At 47.4% G+C, this 21,010-nt stretch overlaps 1 protein-coding gene across 2 annotated transcripts in view; it reads left to right on the forward strand.

Annotated features, from left to right (window-relative positions):
- Positions 1–21,010, forward strand: part of MMS22L (MMS22 like, DNA repair protein) — a 92,933-nt gene that overhangs the window by 22,639 nt on the left and 49,284 nt on the right. For both annotated transcript variants that reach the window (XM_066608191.1, XM_066608200.1), the window contains exons 9-12: positions 4,241–4,420; positions 17,370–17,432; positions 17,554–17,673; positions 20,639–20,865. In XM_066608191.1, coding sequence (XP_066464288.1) covers positions 4,241–4,420; positions 17,370–17,432; positions 17,554–17,673; positions 20,639–20,865 — 590 coding nt within the window. The remainder of the gene's footprint in view (positions 1–4,240; positions 4,421–17,369; positions 17,433–17,553; positions 17,674–20,638; positions 20,866–21,010) is intronic.

The following is a 21,010-nucleotide window of genomic DNA, read 5'->3' on the forward strand; positions in this document are numbered from 1 at the left end:
TTGCAGTTGCGTCTCAAGAGCCATAACTTTTTCATTTTTCCATTGACATGGCCATATGAGGGCTTGTTTTTTGCGGGACAAGTTGTGATTTTTTTAAACAGGGGGGAGGAAAAAAAGAAATGGGGAAAAAAGGAAAAAAAGGGGCCATGTCATTAAGGGGTTAAATAATGTATTAACTTCCTTCTCTGGGTCATTACGACGCACACGGATACCACATGTGTGATTGTATTTTTGATTTTTTACAAAGTAAAGGGAGACAAGTGTTTTTTTGTTTTTTTAATAATTTTTTTCCTTTTTTTTTTTTTTTGTCCCTTTAGGGGACTTCCACAGGAACCCATCAGGACCCCTGATCACATTCCGGGGGTCCGATGGTGACAGCCCTTTACATGCTGCACTGACAGCCCTTTACATGCTGCAGTCACATAGACTGCAGCATGTAAAGGGTTAAGACAGCAGAGATCGGAGGTTTTCTCTGATCTCTGCTGTAAGAGCTAGTACCTATCTGTCCTCTGACAGCTAACAACCAGCTCTCCCTGCCACAGAGACCATCGGCTTGCTTCTGACAAGCCGATGGTCTCTATGGCAACTTGTAAACAAAGCAGGACATTGCCGACATGTCGGCAATATCTTCTGCTGGTTTTTCAAAGCCCTTGCACTGCTCTGTGTGGGTCTGTGCAGGCAGAGCACACTGTCACAGCTTGTGGCATTGTGCTCTGCAGCTCCCATAGTGATACATAGCCCGGGCTATGTTGCTATGAGCAGTGGAGCTCGTCCCCGGAAATTTTCCGGGCGTGCCACTCAAGGGGTTAAGGGTATGTTCACAAAATGCAGATTTGTTGCACAAATTCTGTAGTTGGTGCAGGCTTGCTGCTGTGGATCAGTTTTTAAACAGAAAAAAATATATATCCTTGTCTTCGCTCCCATGCAGAGGCTTGCTTGGTCCATTATCGCTCTCCTGCCCTCCAGAGATGACGTCTGGAGTCATGTAACCCATGCAGCAGTCACACAACTTGTCAATGCTGGAGGTCAGGATACAGAGAGTAAGGCCCCCTGTCCACGACAGTGAATTTGCCGGCGGTAAATCGCCAGCGAATTACGCAGGCGGCGAGGGAGAGCGGGGAGGAACGGAGGGGAGATCTCTCTCTCTCCCTCTCTCCCTTGCCCTTAGCGAGTATGCTCGCTCATCACTATTCAGTATATATCCACTGCCAATCTGCAACAAACCTGTGACCTGGGCAATGTCCATGTGAATTTTGAGCTGATTTTTCCACAGCTTGTGGAGGAGTTCTGTTGAAAACCTTGGCCACTTTGTTGCTTCTGTAATACACTGTGGATTTTTCACCAATACTGGACAAAAAAATCTTCGGTGTATATGCCCTGTGGGAACATGTCCTATGGGTGCCTTCACACAGGCCATAAATGCTGTAAAATGTCCAGAGGAAAATCTGCAACATTTACAGTATGAAGCATGTGGATGAGATTTACCGATAAAAAGATCTACGCTGGGAACAGAATAAAATCTGCATGGAATCTGCAGCGTGCCTGAAATTCGCTGTGGATTTTAATCCTGCAACTCGTCAATTTATGCTGGGTATTTTGACAAATGGTTTCCACCTTTTCTATTGAAAAGTTTCAAGCCTGCAGAAAAATCAGCACCATTTCATCCAGCTTCACACACTTATTTGTGCGCGCAAAATTTGAACAGAATGTAAATGAGTTTGTTCACATGCGCGAGATTTTGTGTGTGCACTTTTGCCGCTTAAAAATGTAGAGCATGTTCTATCTTTCTGCATATTTGCACACCAAAGATCCCCATAAAAGTTAATGGCGGGTGCACAAATGTATATGCAAGGAGATTTGTGAAACTCTGCGTATTTGCGCTGGAAAAAAACATCTGGAACTAATTGTCTATTTAATCGGTGCTTTTGTTTGCCGCAGACAAATGAACATGCCCTGCACACAGAAAAAGTAAAGTAAAACATGCAGATACGCTTGCTAGAATAGCCTTGTTCATAGAGCTTAAGGCATTCAATTCTTTTGTGCTTAGGCTCGTGTGAAGGCGGCCTTGGGTGCGGATTTGGACACTTTGTATTTGCTGTGGATAGCCCACAGTGAATATTGCTCAAGTGAAGTAACCATAAGGGTTGGCTGTACAGCCTACTCCTATTGGGAAAATGTAGCAGATTTTGCAGCCCCCCCCCCCCCTTCTTTTATTTATTCATTCATTCATTTTATTTATTTGTTTCAGCAGTGCTGAACCCAATCAGAAGTGGGTTCAAATGTAATGGGAGGTATGAAAGACTGACCACCTCTTCCTGCTGGATCAACTTCTGGCTTTGATTAAAAAGAAAAAAAGAGCAAAAAAACTGTAGTGGCTATATAATAAAAGTTTTTCTCCTGTGCTATTTGTCATCTTGTATGTATAATGCAGCATAGTGCCAAACCAATCTTGCCGAGCTTCCAAAAGTTTAACAATAACAATAGTAGGTAGCAATTACAAGCCCTATAGTGTAAGGCTAAATGCACATGGCTTGTTTGGATTCCACATGACCACAAACCCCCCTCTAGGGGTCTAAGGCCTCTTGCACACTAGCGAATATTTGCTGCGAATCCGCGGTGGGTATCTGCACCGCAGATCCGCAGCAAATACCATGCACAACATGCAATGGGAAATCAATTCTTCCTGCACATGATCAGAAACCAATTGCGGTTTCCGCAAGTGGAGGAAAAATCACAGCATGCTCGGATGGCTTCCATTGAAGTGACGTGGGAAAAGCAGGAGAGTTAAAAAAAATAAAAATAAAAAGATCTGTACTGCGCATGTCCTAAGGCGAGTCGTGCGGGTCATCCACAGTACAGATGAAAACAAAAGTAACCAGGTACGTGGGATGCCACTGCTCCCAGGGCCAGAATCCATCTCTGCCGTGTGCAGGAGGCCTCCCTCATGTGGTATACCGCTCCCATTGTTTTCAATGGGACCGCTCCAAACAGCCGCTGCGACTTTTGAGTGGTGTCTGTTCTATTTTGGGCGTTTAATGCTCGTCCACAAACGATGCTGTGGCCGAAAACTAAAGTAAAACGCGGCGCTTACCACAACGCCTGTGTGAGGGAGGCCTTAGGCTTTCCATAGCAGTTATGCCTTTTCCTTCCATTTCTATATAGTGTTCACTGCAGTCCCTGCTGTTGTTACCTTTTTGCACAATAGTTTTAGGGTATCTTCACACTTGAAATAAAATTGTGCGATGGGAGTAAAAACACAGAAATTTGTGATCTCTAGTGTGAAGGAGCCCTTAGCTATTCCTTTTCCTCCTTCATACATAGGAGGAGAAATATACTAAGCCCGGTCATTCCAATGCTGGGTTTAGTATAACTTCCCCTTGGCAAGTGCATTTCCGTGTGCCTTCAAAAAAATGTACGCCTTTTTCTGGCCTTAATTATACACAAATCTGCTTGTCCAGAACGTCCAAGCCCCTTATTTAAAAAAATAGGTGGTATAGAAGGAAGAAAAATTGTAAAAGTTTCCGGAAAAGACCTGCATGAGGGGAAAAAAAAAACAAAATGCAAATTTTAAACACTAGAAGCTGGCGTAAAAACGTTTATAAATGTCCCCAATGGTACATGCAATAGTGCCTTGTCCCCTACACTGGTCACAGAAGTACTGTGTCCTCTACATTTGTGTCACCTATTCCTCCTACAGCACTGCAAGCATACATTGTCTTCCACCTGCCTTGTCACACAGTGATGGAAGCTACATGTGGGCAGCCTATTCCTCCTTGTAGCTGCTTGGTCTATAAGCACACAGAATTGTCAGCTGCTATGTGATTTTTCTGTCTGGCAAGTGCTGCTTACAGCCACCACTGCCGAGAGATATGAATTTGGATGCCATCTGTCATAGCAATGGCTAGGAGCTTTCAATTCTCTATTTTAGAGCTGAGGTGGTGAGACCTGGATGACTTTTGAGTGGTCCTGGCATCAGCCATGGCATAAAACAGATGTAAAATGTACTTCATGAATAAACCTGTCTAGCAGAAAAAGTGACCATGTTGCATGCAGTAATTAGTTGGAGCTCCACTTGTATTCTTGTATTCTGGAAAAAGAGAGGTTGTTCTATGATTGGCTGGTATAGACTGTCAGGACAGTATCTTTTGCTAGTCAACTAAAAAAAAGTCTCACATGTAAGCTATTATCTATTAAATGTGTTTTTGCAGAAAACCTAATGATTTAGGTATTTTTATTTTAGAGCTTCTGGACTTTGTTGAATACCTTGTTGAGGCATTTGCTTCAGAGATCAGGTGGAACTGGAGAACATCCCATTTGTACTGTGGTTCAATGTAAAGACCCTCTGGGATTCTGTTGGTGGTTAATTTCGCATCTTTCATCATTGTATCTACTAGATCGAAATGGCATCACAGAAGAGAAGGTGAGGGCTTTAATTTTTAAAAGTTAGTATTTCTGTTGAATTATTGTTAAACCTAAGCGACTTGTGCAAATCTCTCAACCATCTGCTTACCCTCTCTATCCTTCTACTTCTACAGTGTTTCCCTGAAAATAAAACCCTATCTTATATTAATTTTTGCCACAAAAGAGGCACAGGGTCTTCTTTTCGGGGGAGGTAGCCTTATACTTACCTAGGCTTGGTCCAGGTCCCGCCCGCTGCTCTCCACAGCTCCAACGTGCTTCCCGTAGTCCTCGGACGCTCATACAACATCACTTCCTGGTTAAGGTATTCATAAATCCAGCCTCCAGGAAGCGATGGCTGTGATTGGCTGAGCAGCCTTCAAAGAACCAATCAATGCAGCGTTGGACGAATCAATGCGATGGCTGTGAATGATTTATCCAGTGCTGCATTGATTGGCTTAGCAGTGGTGAAGAACCGCGTTGTAGAGGTGGTATTTATGAATTGGCTGAGCCACAGCCATTGCATTGGTTCATCCTGTGCTTCTTAGAGGTGGGATTTATTTATGAATCCAGTTCCAGGAAGTGATGTTGTACGAGCGCCTGAGGACTGTGGGAACCATGCCGAACCTCTGCAGAGCAGCAGGAGGGACCTGGACCGAGCCTGCTAGGTGATGTATTCTCTTTTTTTATGTTGTGTAACTAGGGTTTATTTTCAGGGTATGGCTTATATTTCAAGCCTCCCTGAAAATTAAGCTAGGACTTATTTTCAGGGTAGGTCTTATTTTTAGGAAAACAGGGTAGCTGCAGGGAACATCTCTTGTAACCCCGGCCCAGCTTTAACTTATCTGCCCTGCTATGAAACTCCCCCAACCTGCTCAATATTCGCATCCCCTCAGCTTTTGAGTGTGCACTCTGCAACTGTCAGTCAGCTGGTAATGAACTCCGCACCACTCATGATGACTTCATTACAAAATCTCTCAACCTGCTAGCTCTCAGTGGCGTGGATTCAACAGTCTAACACTGCTTCTCTCGCTGCTCTATCCCATGATGGGCTACACTTCTCCCAGACCAGAGAACAGGTGTGGTGGAGGAGTAGGCATTCTTCTCTCTCCACAATGTACCTTCCAGTTCATTCTGCCTGTACCCTTGCTTACCTTTCTCTCTTTTGAGGTTCCTGCGAGTGGAGGTTATTCATCGCCCTCCCAGCCTATTTCTGGATCATTTTGCCACCTGGCTTCCCCACTTCTTATCCTGTGAAATTCCAGCTCTTCCCTTATGATGACCCAACATCCCCGTTTGCTTTTCAGCCTCTATCGCTAACTTCCTCCCTAGGCCTTTCACTGCTTACAGCTTTCCCCCACAAAGATGGCAATGTGCTTTTGATTTTGTTTTCCTCTGTCTTGGTTCTGTTTCTAACTTTGCACACTCCTCTTTCTGATCACAACTTCCTCTGTTACTGTTAGGTATTCTGGCGTCTCTAAGGACATTCCTACCTAACACTTTCAAAGAAATCTACAGGCCATTTATACTCAGCAATTTTCTGGCTCCTTACAGTCATCGCTGTCCCCCTATCTCTTCCTTCTCTTGACCTAGCTGCTGAGCATTAAAATAAAACTTGTTAAAACTGCATTAGATAGAGCTGCTCTGATGCTCCCGATGCAGACCATGGCAACCCTGGCTCACACCTCAAACGTGTTTTCTTCGGGGATGCTCTAGATATGCCAAATGTGGAGAAAATTGCAAGCATCTGCAGATTTCCTACACTACGAATTCGTACTTGGAACATTAACATTTTGCTCCCTATCCAATAACACCAAAAGACTTTGCTACTTTTCACTTCCATTTCAGCCCTAAAGTACAGCCCCCTGTGACGTATCTTAGTGCAGAATACATGGCGGCTTATTTCAAAGAAGAAATTGACAACATCCGTCGGGAAATAACTTCGCGGTCCCTGATTTGGCTTTCAATGTCAGAAGAAGTCATCTCCAGTCTCCTCTTACCTGACTACCTGCATTAGTGACCCGATTCCCTCTCACCTACTCATGTCCCTCTCTCATCAGTCACCTCATAACAATATTCAACCTGTCTTGTTCTTCTTGATTCTTCCCGCCTGCTTTTAAACATGCTGTCATATCCCCATTAATAAAGAAACTATCTCTTGACTCGACTTGTGCTGCCAACTACTAACCCATCTCCAATCTCCTATTTGTCTCCAAACTCCTGGAATGTCTGGTCTACTCTCCTGTAAAACAATCTTCTGATGGCCAAATCGAGTGGTGACCGTACTCTACTGAACCTTCTGGATCTCTCTGCTGTGTTTGATACGGTACATCACCAAACTTTCCTCTGTATGCTCTGCTCTATTACTCTTAAGGATTCTGCGCTTTCATGCTTTTTTTTTTCTACATTTCTGAGCAGTTTTTAAGTCTATCGTTTGCCGGCTCTAGCTCTCCTCTCCCACTTTTTGTTGAGGTTCATCAGGGTTCGGTTCTTGGTCCACTTTTCCATCTACACAGCCCGTATTGGGCAAACTGTCAGTCGATTTGGGTTTTGGTACCCTTTTTACACTGACAATACCCAATTATGTGCTTCTTCCTGTGACATCATACCTTCGCTACATAAAAATTGTCCGCTGTTTCTAATACTGTCGTGTCTCTAGCTAATGCTGAATCTCTCAAAAAATGAACAACTTGTGTTTCCACCATCTACTAACCAAACCTAAATCTGATATTTCCATCTCAGTCTATACTACCACCATAAACTCCTCAGCAGCATGTCAGCTTTCGTGGGGGTCATATTCAATTTGACCTTTCCTTCACTACCCACATCCACTCACAATGCTGCTTGCTCATTGTCAACTCTCATTGTCATCCTTATCCACTTTCGACTTGATTACATCAACTTGCTACTTTATCGTTATTCCCTTCACTAAACTCTCCCCTCTCCAATCCATCCTGAATGCAGCAGCCAGGCTCATTGTTTTGTCATGCTGTTACTGATGCCACCGCCCTGTGCCAGTTACTGCACTGGCTGCCCATCAATTATAGAATACAATTTAAACTCCTCACTCTCTTCCATAAGACCCTTCCGGTGCGCCACCCTATATCTCCTTACTCATCTGTTTACCACCCTACCTGTGCTCTCTGCCCTGCTAAGGGCCTTACACTTAATTCCTCTCTAATATGAACTTCCCACCTCCAATATTTTTCCCGAGCCGCAGCAGTTCTCTTGAACACATCCCAGACAATCAGATTAATTCTGTATACCCACTGCTTTAAGCATGCCATAAACGCATATTTTCAGGGAGGCCTACCATATTCCCTTATCTAACTCTACTCCATCTACCCTACTTCTTTACTCTCCCCTTGGAAACTTGAGCCCTTTCTTCCCACTGCATCCCCATACACCTCGGTGCTCTGCCTAAGGAGAAATAATACCCCTCCCAACTCACGTCATATGCCTCTCACTAGCCATGCCAGAAAGCTACTACACACTGATGAGGGGCAAAACCTCCGAAACAGCTGTCTGTATGGATTCTGCCTTGGTTTTTAATTCCCAGTCATTGTTATTAGGCTTGTATAGTCTTGCAAGAATGCTGCCTTCCAATAGCTAGCGGCACAGAGGTATTGTTCCATCTTCCTCATTTGCTTATTTCCCAGATGAGCATGGATGGCCTTATAGATCTCCTCACACACCTTCTAGGTGCTTTCCTTGAGGAGAAATTATACCCTTCCCGACCCATTGATTTCTCTGTCATGCTAAGAATTTGAAGTTGAACATCCAAGGTGGACAATTTATTTAATTAATACGACCCTTCTTCTCCAGAGTTTTGTCTAAGGGTCATAATACGTGTATGTAGAGGTCTATGATTAGGCCGGTTATGCACGGGTGACAAAATCACATTTATATGAAGCCCATGCTTTCCAATGGGTTCCTTCACATTAGCGATGTTTTGGTAGTCTGCTACACTGCGAGAGAAAAAAAACTGTGGGTGGTTATATATTGCCGTGATTTGCAATGTTTTGTAGCCCTAGCCCATATTTCCCTATGGAGCCTTCCTTTCTGTTGCATTGCACGAAATCGTGGTATTCGTGCTGTGCGATGCAATTTTTACAGTAAGAAGTCCTACTGTTTGTCCCTAAACTAAGCCCTAGCTGCATTAAAGAAAAATAAAAACACAATATGTTACTTAACGGCCGCTGTCAGGTACACCGCATTTCTCCTCGCTGGATTGGAGATTCAAAAACCCCGCCTCCTAGGAAGCGCTGGTTCTGATTGGCTGAGCTCTGGCGTTTCAAAACCAATCGGAGGCAGTGGTTCCTGGAGGCAGGGTTTTTCAAACCCCTGACCAGGAAGCCTCGTCTGAAGACACCTGCAGAAAAGATGTGCTGCGGAGCCAGATGGTGGCTGTTAGGTGATGTATGTTAGGTGTTAGGTGATGTATGTTAGGTGATGTATGTTAGGTGTTAGGTGATGTATGTTAGGTGTTAGGTGATGTATGTTAGGTGTTAGGTGATGTATGTTAGGTGTGTGCGTGCGTGCGTGCGTGCGTGGGGGGGGGGGGGTTGCTGTTAGGCCGCCGGGCGTTCTTTGTGTACTTCGCTGCTGGACGGCTTGCGTAGTTCGTCGCCGTGCAAAAGGCCGTTTCACTGTCTTGCTTGTTGTAGTCGCATGATTGGCGACAGATGTTTTCACGTGCGTAGCATCCTGAAGGGCGTGTACGGTGGCTGCGAGGCGGCCTATATGCGGCGGTGCAGCCAGTGACTGACACTGTTTCTTCAGAGGTAGTGGTAGCCCTGGCTATGGTGAGAGGAGCTTCCAACCCAGGCCCTCCTCGAGGCTCCTTGCACAATCCACCGCAGTGAATCTGAGTTTGCTGACACCTATGCATACAGAGATTCTCCGGATGCATTGCCTCTTATGTCTGCTCCGACTGGGTTGAGCCTCGCCCAACGATATCGTCCTTATTTTCCAGCCTACCACAGTGTCTGAGTCAAGGATGACACACGGACAGGGGCAGCCAGAGCCACATACTATGTGTGCTCTCGCTACAGTACGAGATTACATCCAGAAGAGGATGTCTCCACTTACGGACAGCAGTGTTCAAACTGGTTGTCAGCAGTACTCCGGCTTGCTGAGACCTGTGGTACCTTCCATAACGGAAAGAGTACTTTCACAGGAATCCTCTGGAGTCAGGCTGGGACTGTCCACAGCAGCATTCTATGTGCGCTCTTGCCACATATACAAGAGTGACCTCCAATCAGAGAGTATCTCGTCTTCCACACAGTCTGGTCTGGTTGACGTATAATGGTGATTTAGGGCTTTCAACTCCGACAGGGAGCCTGGGGGCTGTAGATCTTTCTATAGGCGCCCCTTCGGTCAGCTCTATGATATGCTGAACCCCTATGGGTCTGATTCCCGTCTCGGAACCACAAGGCATGAAAGACGGGACTGCTACGTTAGTCAGCCGTGTCCATGCGGACTTGGGTAGCTTAGGTCGTCTGTAATGCATGCATGATACCTATGGAAACAGAGTCCCCTGCTGACCCTATTTGGGTGCAGAATGGGCCACGTTTCTCCTATATTGTGGATGGCCAGACGCTGGCCGTAAGGAGTACTCTGTAATTCAGAGCAGTCTCCAACTTCGCTCCTGAGCATTTTCCCCGGATACTTTCTACTCAGGTACAATGCGTAGGGCGCTGGCCCTCAGCAACGAAGCCAAGACAAGTTCACTCTATTTTGCGGAACGGATCCAGAAGCACTATGTGATGCTCCAGTACTGTTCTTCCGGCTTTGTCGCTTGCAGGAGACCGTGAAACAGTATATACTTGTACTGTTTTTAATTCTTAGTGTTCAACCCTCTCTACTACTAACGTTTCCTCAAATGGAGCGTCGAGATCCCCGCATTAGTGTACTCTTGCCGTGCTGACAACGGTTCTTGTGCCTAGTGGATTCATGTAGTTGCAGTGATATCTTGGTATACGACTTCTTCAAGATGGTCAAACCATGAAGCCAGGAACCTCTCTCCGCAAACATTCCAGCAGTACTCAACACGGGACTCCGGCCAGAAGTGGTTGTGGAATGCAACAACAAGATTTTGTAAGAACTTACCAGTAAAATCTCTTTCTCGTCTTGTTCATTGGGGGACACGGCTCTGACCTTGGGTATAGCTTCTGCCACTAGGAGGCGACACTAAGCACAAAAGTGTTAACTCCTCCCACTAGCTATACCCCTCCTGCAAGCATCATGCCAGCTCAGTTTGTGTGCAAGCAGTAGGAGCAGCCAGTAGGATACAACATAGATAATCAACAACAATACTCACAAACTGTAACTCATTCCAACACCGTGTGCGACTGCATCGAGGACCCTCCCCTAGGGAGTACACGTCAGAGTTCCAATCCCCTAGGGAGTACACGTCAGAGTTCCAATACCAGACTGGGTGGGTGCTGTGTCCCCCAATGAACAAGACGAGAAAAGAGATTTTACGGTAAGTTCTTACAAAATCTTGTTTTTTCGTCTGTTATCATTGGGGGACACAGCTCTGACCTTGGGACGTTCTGGGGCGGGAAAATATAAGAAGTCGCATGTGTAAGGAAGCAATCTGTCCTTCAACTGCGACCAGCGTTAATGGATGGCTAGGTATCCCGCATGCTCAGACAGAGCCTAAAGGGGCCTAAGTAACGGCCCCATCCACCCTCTGAGGGAAGAAAAAAACAGAACCCAGACAAGCAGCTTCCGACGAGGCACACGCCTTCCAAATAATACAGTCTGGGAATATGACCTTGCTGGCATAGTCGCCCTGAATTGCTGCAAGGCAGAGTCATTGTAAGGAGTCCACTCTGGAAACGCAGGGATCCAGTCGGAGTTGCCGGGATTACCGCCAGCGTGACTGAAGCATGCTACCTGCACGAGGTACTCTGGCGTAGTCAACCGAGAAACCTGCCCTGGAGCGTTCCTTGGAACTACCGAGAAGGTGCCCACCGATACCTCACCGAAGTGGATCCTGATATCGGCGGTAGGCCATACAGCGGGTAGATAACGACCGTTTCCTGTACCATCCGTACCCAATAGGCATCCGAAGATGGAGCTGTGAAGCCATAGGCGCCGAAACATCAGGGTTGTGGGCCTTCTACCAGGCGACTTAGTTGTAAAGTCAGGTCCCGTATACCTCCAGGTATTCGATCTTACCTACACCGTCCCTCCGTGATGAAGGGACATTCGACTCCAGACGCCAGTGGAGAAACGACCTGTTGAGATATGCAACCGTCTCATGCTGGAGTCCTGTGTTGACCATGGTTGGAAGGCCTGCCGTATGACCTTGATGCTGTATATGCTGACAGCCTCCGTCCATGGCGTCGGCTGTCTGATTAGCTGTAACTTGAAATGGGTCGTGAGAGGAAAAAGTTTGATCAACTAGGGCTGGCCCCGTGCTGGGATGCAATGTAACCTTGTGACTCCACAGGGTACAGAAAAATTGACCGCACAAGGCAGCAAGGGTACACTGGTCCGAGACTCACTGATCCCTTTGAGGAAACCTCCACAGTAGGGATGGAGGAACCCTAAAATTGCAGACAGTACAAGTATGGACTGTCTTACGCTGTCCTGCAAGTCATAATGCAGGGAGAACAATGCAAGAGGGTCGCAGCGAGTCGCTGGATCTGTCCGCCTTAACCCCATTGGACGTTTTACCTTCCTATACAATCAGTCTCGCAAGCGACTAGGAGGGCCTAGTTTGCTGAGGATTAGCGCTCTACACCTGAACCGACACTAGTGACCGTTTAGAATACCGAGCACTTCTACGGTCAGTCTCCCCATCCCCAATCGTAGGAACGTGGCCTGTTCTGCACCCCACCAGGGTCCGCAGGAGCTCTGTCTCCTGCAGAGAGCTATCCACGTCCTACTGACACGGCTGTAGAACTAGCAGTCCATCATTCCTAGAGAGTACAACATGCCTTGTAGTTCAGAGAAGGCCCGAAAGAAACTAACTCAGCATTACAAAGTGCCGCTGGAAGGGCACCCCGCGTCACTTCCGTCTGTGGCGGGGGCATAAAAAGCATGCGGCTCTTCTGTCATCGTAGATCGCCCTAAGCTGCCTGTAGGAAGCTGCAGGTGGGAACTCCAGGGAGGCTAGCCGTTATGAAAAACGTCTGGAGCATAAGCTTCTGTGGGGTGGAGGCGAATACGACGTGTTCACAGAATTCCTGAGAATAGTATATTCCTCAGAATGGTACCACAAGACTTAGCCAGACCGAAGGAAGCCCGACGGCTATTTGACTTCCTTTAGAGTTTTGGCCTGCATACTGCTGCCTTAACACCTTGCTCCACACAAGGCATAATACATGTTGTCCATAAGGTGACTAATTTTTGGGGGAATGCAACTCTCGTACAATAGCGAGACCCCATACCGATGTGGTACTAGCCGGACCCTGTCCGCGTGCTATCCCGGCATCGGACCTAGCGGTCTGGTTGCCTGCAGGGAAAAGCGGGGGGCTAGCTGTAAAGCCAGGGCAACCCGGTCAGGCCTAACATCAAGGCCGGGGTACCGCTGATAATCAGCTTGTAGACCAGTACGGCAGCAGAGAGCGCACTTGATATGCGGCTCTGTCCCGGACTGCGACCAAGGGTGCAGGAAACTACTGAGGGGACAAAGCTGACGCCTGCTCAAACCAGTGTATGCGCTGCTTCGGGCATTGAATTACCCCCGGTCTTAGCCGCCTGGGGTACCGCCGACAAGCAGCTTGAACCCTGTTGTACGTAGGGCAAGATATTCTCCGGCTGGATGTAGTCTCGTTCCTTAACGAGAGCGCACCTAGTATGTGACCCTTGCCGGCCGCTGTCATCGTGTCCTCCTGGACACGGACACTGTGGTGCGATTGTCTGTAGAGGAGTTCAACCGGATTCGGGACAGACATGAGGAAAAATGAGTCCAGAGACCCCTGTGTGATTACTGACAAGAGATCGCATACTGTTATCTGTAAGACGAGATTCTCTCTGCTTAATCTCGAACTACAGCGCGGGCGCACTTGGTATGTGGCTCTGGCCGCCCCGCCAGCATGTCCTCCTGGACGCGGACACTATGGTACATGTGACTGCGGGGGGAACCACAGGGGAGCTGCCGACATGTAAGGCTCAACCCGGTGCGGAGCCGACATGGGGAACGATGAATCCAGTCAGCGAGCCCAGCGTAATGCTGACAAGAGTTCGCACACTGTTGTCAGTGTATATATAGAGCTGTAGCGAGAGCACACCTGGCATATGGCTCTGGCTGCCCTGTCCGCGTGTCATCCTGGAATTAGACACCGCGGTACTGCTGGCTGCAGGGGGGCAATGGGGGAGCTTCCGTCAGGCAACGCTCAACCCGGTCCGGAGCAGTTATGGGTAGCTGTGCGGTACTCCTTCTGTTATGGAAGGGGTAATAGGGGCGCTATCAGCGACCAGGGAGCCACCGATAGTCTGTGTGTAGTACGGAAGGGGTCCCGGTGACCTCCGTTTCGCTGAGAGGATTGCGTAAGGAGTGGTCAGCTGCTGCCTGCGGGCAAAGCGGGTTGCACAGTAGCATTATATGCCAGCCTATGGCAATCAAACGCCCGAACGTCGCGAGCTACACAATCTGTTCAGCAGCAAGGCAATGGTGGCCGTGCGACACGGTTATCCACCACCCATCCTGACCGGCGGCAACCCACGCAGGAAACATGTGACCAACGCTGCTGTAGGGGGCGATGCTGGTGCACAACCTCCAAAAATCGCGTGGCCTGTTCTGCTGCGCGTGGCACCGAGAGCGTGGCCGCTTTGGAGGCGGTTTTAAAATGTCCCTGCGCCGACACTGAGAGTTGGTCCGGCAAACCGGCTATGCGTACACCGGGTGGCGCTACGGAAAGAGGGACGCGGGGTGCCACAGGGTAGTCGCCCACTTGGCGGGAAATCCAGGCGCCCGCTCGGCGGGAAAATCCAGGCGCCCGCTCGGTGGGAAAATTCCACAACGCTCGCTAGGCGGCAAAATTCCACAACGCCCGCTTGGCGGGAAAAATCAAACGCCCGTTGGCGTCTGCATGCCCGGCCGACGGCGCGAGGAGCCCCTGCACGAAACGAGCAGCAGGCACGCGCCGGGTCCGCGGCAACCTCAGTCGCGGGCGGCCGTCAGCGCAAGCCGCGGGGGGGGCCGTGCCAGCAGCCGCGGGCGACCGGCGGCACAGCAGCCGCGGGGGGAGACATCGCGGGGGCGGCCGCTGAACAAGTAGCCGCCGGCAGCACAGCAGCCGCGGAGGGGACAGTACGGGCGGCCAGTGGCACATCAGCCGCGGCCACCCAACAAGTAGCCACGGGCGGCCCCAACAAAATGGCCGCGGGTGACCGGCAACACACCAGCCGCGGCCGAGTCCGGCCGGAAGTGCATAGGCCGCAGCCGTCCTGGAAGCGGGCAGCCGGCAGCACATCAGTCGCAGCCACAACCGCGCCAAGTTTAAAAAAAGCCGCCCACCATACCGCCGCGGCATATAAGCCGCGGGTGCTGACCAAACAGCCGCGGGCGCCCACCAAACAGCCGCGGGCGCAGCATAAACATCGGTGCTGCGGGTGCATAAGCCGCAGCCGCCCTGTAACAGCGCAGCAGGCGGCATAACTAGCAGCGCAGCTAACAAGCAGCGCAACGGGAAACAAGTAGCGCAGCAGGCGGCATAGCAAGCAGCGCAACGCACATTGGGTGGCAATAACAAAACAAATCCATATACTTACCTCCTTCCTGAGGTAGGGTGGCTCCCGGGCTCCAGCAGAGCTTCTCCCCATCATCGCCTGCCTTTGGTGGGGCAGTGGATGCCGGACCATGAATAAGGGGAGCTCTATGGCTGGCGGGTCACACTCAGTTTGGTGGCCGAGTGTGCCTCCTTTTCTTCAGAGGGGGCCCGGCAGACAACAGAGGGCTGCATATCACCTCTGTTTGCCGCCCTCGGTGGGTTAACGGGGAGAGTCCTGCCTCCTCGTTATGCCCTGGCCTTTCGGAGAAAAAAACTGATAAAAATAAATAAAAAATAGTCTCAGCAGGAGAGACAGTCCTTCCTCCTAGACACTAAGCTAAAAACTGAGCTAGCATGCTGCTTGCAGGAGGGGTATAGCTAGTGGGAGGAGTTAACACTTTTGTGCTTAGTGTCGCCTCCTAGTGGCAGAAGCTATACCCAAGGTCAGAGCTGTGTCCCCCAATGATAACAGACGAGAAAAGTTGTTTTCCTCGTTGGCATCTGTAATCGACCCGCTTCCTTCACAGCGGGACTGTGCAGGCGATATTGACAGTCAGGTTTTTTCTGTGGAAGTTGACGTACAACTAGGTCGACAATTGAAAGACCCCCCCAGCTCTCTGAAGTTTTGGCGCTGATGGCACCACAACTCTGTGCTGGATACTTATTCGTACAGCTGTGGAATAGGATTCTTTACTCCCCGCGGGGAGTCCTTGTCACTGAACACTTACAGTGCTGTCACAGTGTTCAGTGACAAGGGGACTCCCCGCGGGGAATATTCCCGCGTATGCAGTACCAGTAGCTGCTGCATTTTCCACCCTAGGCTAATACTCGAGTCACTAAGTTTTCCCAGTTTTTTTGTGGTAAACTTAGGTGCCTCGGATTATATTCTGGTCGGCTTATCCTCGAGTATATACAGTAGTTTATTTACCAGGAATGAAAATGGTACAGTATTGGGAACTGAAATTTCCTCTCTCTCCGTCGATAGCTTTCGGCTCCGTTTCAGCTTCCACTAGAATTGGCAGCAGTCAATTAATTAATAACTGTGGAAACTTATACACATCTGTTAACTGCAGTTAGAGCCTACACAAGATGGTGTCTCCATGCCTTCCCGTTGCCTCCTTCATTTCCAGTCCTCTGTACATGATGTATGCCTTAAATGGGCTGTATTAATACTTACAATAAAAAGCTCCATATGATAAGCGCATGACACGGATTCCCTCAATACTTCCACTGTACCCACAGCGTGCAGTATCGCGGGCCAGCCGGCTTTCATTGACTGCAATGGAAGCCGATCGTGCGTTTTTCCGCACAAATTAGAACATGCTGCGATTCTCTCATCCAATTCTTGGGAACACTTTTTGATATGCTTTTTAGTCCATTTTTTTTTTCCTAGAGGCAAAATTCTGGCATAATTTTTATTTTAATTCTGCAGTGCAATTACTGTATACCAAATTAATATAGTTTTCTTTTTTTTTTTTTTTTGTTCCAAGACCCCATACTGGTTTTTTTTTTTTCAATGATTTTGTAAAAGGTTTTTTTTTGTTTGTTTTTTTTTTTGGCGAAATAAGTTTTACTTTTTAATAGTATCCTTTTGTTGATCCATGTGACGTTTTGAGCACTTTCAGTTCTGTTTTTTTTTTGTTTTTTTTTGAGGGGCAAAAATTTGTACTAATATCGTACTAACTTTTTTCCTCTGGGGCATTATGAATGCAGCGATACAGCTTGTGATTTTTTCTTTGTTTTTTTTTTTCGCTTTTTTTTTCACATAGTAAAAGCGAAAAGCTTGAGTTTTTACACTTTTACACTTTTTTTTTTTTCTTTTTTGTTTATTTCTTTTTTTCCCACTTGGGATCTTGAATATCAGCTTTTTTAGCACTCTTTTAATGCTCTATACAGTAGTATAGAAGTGCATTAGAAAGCCTATGAGCTCACCCAGAGGCTATATCCAAGCCTCCGGGGCGCCTTAGCAATCACATTGCGGGGGCCCCTCCCTCTGCAAGCCTTTTACATGCCAGGGCGTATAAAAGGTTAAACACTGATGTTAGAGCAAGTGCCCAGCTTTCATGCAACAGCCAAGCAACCACTTCCCCAGCCAGGCTTCTAATGCAGTGCCGTCTTTTGATAGTGCTACAGAATAAATTAGCGCCGTAAAGACGTATGGACGGTTTATAAGGGGTTAATTGACAGTAAATAAGAGACAATGTTCAGTTATTTTTATCAAATATTTTTTGCATATTTCAGGTTGACAAAACATCAAATTGGAAGTTTGTGGAAGACCTTTTGAAGAAATCTAGTGATACGCAGGTATGTTGTTGTCTACTACTTGGCCCTACTGTATATTTATGTGCAGTTGTTCAGAACTATGTTAAAAGCTCTCAGATTTGGATTAAGTTGTAATATTTAATTTTTTTAATTATTTTTAAAGCATGGAATTCTAGAGGACCAACTTCGGATGCATCTACAATGCTGTTTGTCCTTATGCGACATCTGGGAGCCAAATCTAACAGTAGCCACTATACTGTGGGAGTATTACAGCAAAAATTTGGTGAGAAGTATTAAATGCAGTATAAAAATGTAACAAAATAGGATATTGTATGAACTATATTTGTGTGGTTTTATGTCAAAATACTTTGGCAACATTGCCCCAGCTCTTTTATGTAGCAATTGCTAACAAACGATCTATGGTTGCTTTTGGGCTATTGTCATTTAAAATGTGTTTTTCTTTTTAGTGTTGCGGTAAAGTGTTCGCCAATGCACCTGGGATTTTGCAGCTAGTTTTTGTCTGTGTCGTTGAGGGACACAGAAAGACCTTTGGGTACAGCCCCTGCAACTAAGGGGTGGGCACTAAGTTAAGAGTCCCTCCTACCAGCTTTACCCCTCCTAGATGCACTGAGCTAAATCCGTTTTAACTTGGTGTCCCTAGGAGGCGGACCTCCTGCTCTGCAGGTCCTCTGTCTTTATCCCTACTAGGTGGGAATCGGGGTTGATCTAACGTCCCTGATTGCCTCCAAGTGCGGAGGACATACAGTCCTGCATGAGATCTACTGTTACGCCCTCCTCCAAGAAGACAAAGTGGAACAGAGCAGTGCTAACTACTTTGCTTCCTACCAGGCATGGGGTCACCTGCCTATTCTGCCTGCTCCCCCCACAATTCCAGCGATCTCTCACGACTTAAGTGAAAGCCCCTGAAACTGTGGCCCTGCTGGTGACCCCAGGCAGCCGAAGAGAACAGGATAAAGATGACGTTGGGACTGTTAAGTGTTCTGGGAGGCACTTGTTCTCTCCCATACACTGCAGTTCTCCTTGGCGTTTCAATCACACTTCTAGCGGGCCAGCACTTGTACTTTTTTCCCCGGCTTCTTGGGCCTAGCACATGCAGCGATCAGAGGGCTGGATTTCATTTGCGTGCTACAGGGTCAGGACTTCTGTTCACAGCAAACTCTCCCAGTTTGCAATAGGCCAGCCACAGCAGCATTTTCTGTACAGCCTGCATGTGTAGGGGATGGGTCGTCTGAGTGCGCGAACGAATAGCTGTTTTCCTCCTCTCTGCACACCTGTATTTATGCTAGAAGGACCTCAGGTGACACCTAGTAAGAGACCTGTAGTCCCTTTCTGGGCAGCCTCCAGCTCACAGCTATAGCCCCAATTTATTCCCTCCCACTCCCACCTCCCCTTACTGTACACTTGACCACATGCTTGTACATCATAGTCGTTCAATTTTTATTAGGAGATGCAGTGACCAAAAAAAATGCAAATCCAGCATGATGCTTTCTTACAGCTTTCACTGTGTGAGATAAACACGATTCTTAGAACTCGGGCCACTCTTACACACAGCGTTTTACCACCATTTTTATCGCCGTTTTTGCACTGTGTTCCACAGTGTTTTTTAACGCTGATGTGTGATGTGGCGCATTTAGAAAGTGTGAAAACACTCCAAAATAGAGCAGACTGTGCCTTAAAATCGGGGTGTTAAACGCCGCGTTCGAGTGCAGATCTGCGAGGCCCCATTGAAATCAATGGGGGTGTCGTGCCGTGCTAAAAAGCGCATGTATGAGAGTGGCCTCATTGTTTGGGCCTATGTGGACGTGGCGATACCGTCTGTTTCTATTTCTCTGTTTAGATTATTTTGTGACAAAAATGGGGGGAAAAAGAGATTCACGTAGTCAAAATTAAAAGACTTAAAGGGGTTGTCTCACGAAAGCAAGTGGGTCTATACACTTCTGTATGGCCATATTAATGCACTTTGTAATATACATCGTGCATTAAATATGAGCCATACAGAAGTTATTCACTTACCTGCTCCGTTGCTAGCGTCCCCGTTGCCATGGTTCCGTCTAACTTCGGTGTCTTCTTGCTTTTTTAGACGCGCTTGCGCAGATGGCTCTTCTCCCTTCGGCTGGTCTTGGAAGCATCGGCGTTTTGGCTCCGCCCCCTTGTACGCGTCATCGCGTAGCTCCGCCCCCGTCACGTGCCGATTCCAGCCAATCAGGAGGCTGGAACCGGCACACATCATGGGGCGGAGCTACGCGATGACGCGTACAAGGGGGCGGAGCCAAAACGCCGATGCTTCCAAGACCAGCCGAAGGGAGAAGATCCATCTGCGCAAGCGCGTCTAAAAAAGCAAGAAGACACCGAAGTTAGACGGAACCATGGCAACGGGGACGCTAGCAACAGAGCAGGTAAGTGAATAACTTCTGTATGGCTCATATTTAATGCACGATGTATATTACAAAGTGCATTAATATGGCCATACAGAAGTGCATAGACCCACTTGCTTTCGTGAGACAACCCCTTTAAGGCTATAGTCAGCAGAGCTCAATATGGTTTCATACATCAGAGCCTTCCCTAGGTCAGGGCTACCCCTGTGATTGCATCACAGGGGCAGATGGTGATTTGGAGGAGGAGATACAACCACCCTCCCCCTTTTTGGCTGAAAGCTTAATTGCTACAATCCGGATTGGCCATGCATGTAAGCTGTCAAACAGCATGATTGTGGCCCTAGTGGTTTCAAACCGCTGGCAACCCTGCCAAATATACTTCGGCCTGGTACTGGTGCATTATGCTCCCAAACCCGCTTCAGACGCATCCCACACCTCTATGATGTGCGTGTATATCACAGAGGGGAAAGGAATTAGGAGATCTCTTTAATGAGTGCTCTGTGGTGACCCAGACCCTGTTCCTTATACTGAAAGAAGTGTTAGTAACGTGTTACCACGTAACCGAGGATCTGGAAATCCCTGCGCCCTAATCCGGAGTGAAACTTGGTTATGCGGTAACACTCCACTATATGCATGAGAGTGAGATTGGTTGCGCGTATTGTAGGTTTATAGAAGCATGATTTTCTTGAAAAGAATACACCTTTTGAAACTACCATTTAACTATTACAGATATTTCTAGATCACTAATTAGTCTCACGTGTTGGACACCTCAAAAACTGTTATGGCTAAACTTGTCTTTTTTTGTTTTTTTCTCAAATTTACTATGTTATATTTCTGCTTTCTGTGTTTTAGAACTGTTTATTTAATATCTCCTGGCTTGGATTAAAATCCCTGGCAAGTGTCAGTAAAACACCACTTTCTATGCTGGAAGTCGTGAAAAACTGTTGTGCCGATGAACAGAGTCCTGACTTGTACACGTCTGATAACAGCTACCTCATTTTCTTGCGGATTATGGCCCGTCTAATGAAAAAAGCCAAATGTAGTGTTGGTGCACATCCTTGGAAGCAAATTAAAGGAAGGTCTGTATCCTTTTATCCTTGGAGTACCTGCTTGGTTAATATTGCTCTCCCTATAATGTTTGTAACTCAGTCTAATTGGTTCTTGGCTTTCCTTGATAAAACACAGCAGTTTAGAGTGAATCACTGCTCCCTTTTATCTATTTCT

Source organism: Eleutherodactylus coqui, chromosome 1 (assembly GCF_035609145.1).
Source record: "Eleutherodactylus coqui strain aEleCoq1 chromosome 1, aEleCoq1.hap1, whole genome shotgun sequence".
NCBI lineage: Eukaryota > Metazoa > Chordata > Amphibia > Anura > Eleutherodactylidae > Eleutherodactylus > Eleutherodactylus coqui.